Raw genomic sequence first — 4,155 nt, forward strand, 5'->3', positions numbered from 1 at the left:
CTCCAACTTTGAAACTTCTCAACGTCCAGCAATAGTTGCCATACAAAAAGGGTTGATGGCCAAAGACAATCCTGACCTGAAACCTCCCTAGGTAACCCACTAGCAGCATGAGGAACCTTAAGACTCAGCACATTCCTAGCCAATGGAACAACCCAAATACTGCCTGATGTCATTGCATGACTCTACAGTCCTCCACCTTCAAAACTGCTAAACTGCACTAACAGTTCCAAAACAAAATGTGCAAGGGAGGAAAAGAGTTCCTGGCCTGAAACCTCCCCATGTAGACTAAAACAAGACCATGAATTTTGGAGCTAAGAGCTTCCAAGGGAACAGAACAAACAGTGCCTGACTTATTTTCAGGCTGTAAAAGCATCAAAATTCAACTATGCTAAACATCCAACAATAGCTCCCAAACAAAAGGGGCGAGGGTAAAAAATATTCCTGGCGTTAAACCTCCCCAGGTACCTCACAAAACACCCCAAAACTAAAGAGGTACTGAGTACAAGAAGACCAGTCTCCCTGGGGTAGGCATCTGAGCATGCAGGGCTGAGGATCTGGGGGATTTCACAGCAGAACTGGTCACCAGCATTGCCCTTGCAGAGGGGGAGGGAACATGTCTTGGTTGTGAGCAGCACAGCGTGGGACATCAAGTCAGAGATGAGATCACAGAATGATCCCCATGAGGAGAGGAGGGAGCCTAGAAGAATAGATCTTCTCCTGATGAGCTGGGCCAGGCTCCTGGGACAGTAGGAGCTCATGGCAACCCGACAGAGCTACAGAGAGACAGCTCTGCCCAGGAGCAGCTCCTCTGCCAAGCACACAGGGCTGGGCACACTGCCTGTAGGCACCGAGGGGAGACCTGTGAGGCTGAGAGAGCTGATGGATGCTGAGAGCTCACTGGAGAAGAAAAATCCACAGCCTCTCCCTGGTATGTCTGTGGGTGCAGGGCAATGCAGGTTCTCTTCCTGGAGGGATCTCCTAAAGCTGGGACATGGGACAGTGTGTGGGGTCTGTCAGGAGGACAGGTTCTGTATAGGACCAGAAGGTGCTGCCTGGAAGGGATGCCCTTCTGCCCCATCAGAGGGACAAGGCAGGACAGCTATCTTCTCCTGGGCATGGTTGAGGGGTGCCCAGGGCTGTCCTTGAGAGCAGGATCCCTGTGACCCGGGGTCTGTGTGCTGGGGCAGGGACTCTGCTGCTGCCAGGGTCAGCACTCAGCCTGCCTGGTGAACTTTCCACAGGGATATAGACAGCACCTCTGGGTTGAAGCAGTGACCCAGGGAAGGGCAGGGGAAGGTCCTTCTGCTGTCAGAAAGTGCTGCCTGGGTCAGCTTTGCTCCCAGCCAGAGCTGATCCTTGAGAAATGCCAAAGAGAATATTTCTCCAAAGGAGAGTCTTTGCTTTGACTTTTCCTCTCCTGTGGGCTGTGCTGAGTGTGGTAGATGAGAACTTATTCCTCCCCTTGAGAATATGCAGTGAAAACCTTATTGTCATGAAGATGTTGGAGCCTGGGCTGAGCCCTGCACACACAGAGGTTCCCAGGGCAGTGCCCTGATACCAGGAGGGGTCTGCAGAGCAGAGCTGAGCATAGGGCAGGTTGGATGAGTTCTGTGAGCACAGAGCAGGAGGTGAGATGGGAAAAGAGAAACAGATGAATGGACAGCTCCAGGCAGCAGAGACATTGTCAGGGAGGGAGAAGGAGCTGCTCCCAGAAATGCAGTGGGGATTTGAGACCTCCCTGACATCCCTCACACTGCAGACACTTTCCCACAGCAACCACCAGGTTTCTGCCACCAAGAACAGACTCTGCAGCCAGAGTTTCAGGGTTTCAAGATGAGTCTTCTCCTTGTTAGCCTGATGCCCATTGAGGAGAAACACGTGTGCCTCTCTGTCTGTCCCTTTCCTTCCAGCCCTGGCTCTAACACTTCTTGCTGTTTCACCTCCTGTCCTTGCTGCCTTTGTCCCAACATCACCTGGGGTTCTGGGAATCTCCATTGGTGTGGCTGTCACCGAGCTGACCCAGGACACACATCTGAGGACTAAAGACTTTCCAGGGGCTCCTGTTGGGCTGCAGGCTGCCTCCCACAATGGCACCACTCTCCCAGGGACTCTTGTGCCCCAGAGAGGAGCCCCATGCAGGAGACATCTCGGCACAGAGGCCGTGGCAATGCCACTCATCACCTGTGTGTGGGCAGCTGCACTGAGCCCTGTGTGTCCCTGGCTGGGAGCGGGGAGCTGAGATCCTCCTTGGGTAGGATGAGACTGCAGGAGGGCTTTGGAGCTCTGCCCTGTGAGACTGGATTCCTCAGCTCTCTGTGGGGTCCAGTTTCTTCTATGGGGAACAGCAGGGTGTGATCACAGAGCGTCCAGCACAGGGCAGCTGAGAGCAGGACTGATGGACAGAGCAGCTCTCCCCACTCTGCACTCAGGGGAAGGTTTCACTGGCACTGCAGCAGCAATGTCAGGGAGTTCTGACAGAAGAAACACTCCTCAGCTCCTTCCTATACACAGGGGCTTTAGTCTGAGATCAGGCCATCCTTCTATTTACTGACTGCTGCAAGGCAGGACTGAGTTCTCCAGAGCCCACAGCCAACCCTCCTCCCAGCAGTGGCACACTCAAGCCAGCACAAAACAGACTCATGAAAGGGACCTGACAAATGTCTTCCTGAATCCAGAGAGTCAATCTGAGGGTGTTCATTATGTGGTTTTCCTTTGAGAAGGGTTCCCTAACTTCTCACTGTCCCTTATCCTCCTTGGACAGGTCTCCACACTTGACAGGAGCAGATGTTCAACAGCAGCAGCTCCACCAGCCAGTTCCTCCTCCTGGCCTTTGCAGACACTCGGGAGCTGCAGCTCCTGCACTTTTGGCTCTTCCTGGGCATCTACCTGGCTGCCCTCCTAGGCAACAGCCTCATCATCATCACCATAGCCTGTGACCACCACCTCCACACCCCCATGTACTTCTTCCTCCTCAACCTCTCTCTTACTGACCTTGCCTACATCTCCACCACTGTTCCCAAAGCCATGGCCAATTCCTTGTGGGACACCAGGGCCATTTCCTACACAGGATGTGTGGCTCAACTCCTTTTCTTTGACTTTTTGATTGCAACAGAGTACTATATTCTGACTGTCATGGCCTATGACCGCTATGTTGCCATCTGCCACCCCCTGCACTACGGGACCCTCCTGGGCAGCAGAGCTTGTGTCCACATGGCAGCAGCTGCCTGGGGCAGTGGGTTTCTCCTTTCTGTGCTGCACACAGCCAATACATTTTCACTCCCCCTCTGCCATGGCAATGCCCTTGACCAGTTCTTCTGTGAAATCCCCCAGATCCTCAAGCTCTCCTGCTCAGATGCCTACCTCAGGGAGATTGCAGTCATTGTGGTCAGTGTCTGTTTAGCCTTTCTGTGTTTTGTGTTCATTGTGGTGTCTTATGCGCAGATCTTCAGGGCTGTGCTGAGGATCCCCTCGCAGCAGGGACAGCACAAAGCCTTTTCCACCTGCCTCCCTCACCTGGCCGTGGTCTCCCTCTTTGTCAGCACTGTTGTATTTGCCCACCTGAAGCCCCCCTCCATCTCCTCCCTATTTCTGGACATGGTAGCGACGTTTCTTTACTCAGTGTTTCCACCAGCAGTGAACCCCCTCATCTACAGCATGAGGAACCAGGAGCTCAAGGATGCCATGTGGAAATTCAGGACTGGGCGTTTCTAAGCTGCTCATCTTCTGCACATTGCTGGCCATGGTAACTCATGTTAGGATCAGTCTGTATCTAGTGGGTTTATTAGTGTTTGGGGATTTTTTACTCTCAGTTTGCTTGAGCTATAATAACATCTGACGCCTGTGAGGTAACTGCTGGGCTTGGGGAAGAGCAAGGTTCTCCATACAGGGTTGGATCTCAAGACACTGCTTTTCCTCCCTGTCCAGATCTCCTTATCACACAGATACCCATCACAGAATGCTGCTGTCACTTCTTGTATCAACTGAGCCAAGACAGAAAATACCTGTGACTGGAAAGAAGGTCCTCCATGGCAAATTCTTTTGACATCTTCATCACTAAGCACCTAACAATAATCCAATTAGTTGTAGAAGTCTTGAGTTTTTTACTTGTTTGTTTATGCTCGAGGGGAGAAGTGGGCGTGAATAGAGAGAAAAGTC

At 52.4% G+C, this 4,155-nt stretch overlaps 1 protein-coding gene across 1 annotated transcript; it reads left to right on the forward strand.

Moving 5' to 3' along the window:
• Positions 1 to 2,784: 2,784 nt before the first annotated feature.
• Positions 2,785 to 3,711, forward strand: LOC311202191 (olfactory receptor 14A16-like; the record flags this gene model as incomplete). The annotated part of the gene is made up of 1 exon (XM_084276728.1): positions 2,785 to 3,711. One exon carries the CDS (start codon positions 2,785 to 2,787, stop codon positions 3,709 to 3,711), a length of 927 nt encoding a protein of 308 aa, XP_084132854.1.
• Positions 3,712 to 4,155: the final 444 nt, after the last annotated feature.

Source organism: Gallinula chloropus (genome assembly GCF_964237585.1).
Source record: "Gallinula chloropus genome assembly, chromosome: 29".
Classification (NCBI taxonomy): Eukaryota; Metazoa; Chordata; class Aves; order Gruiformes; family Rallidae; genus Gallinula; species Gallinula chloropus.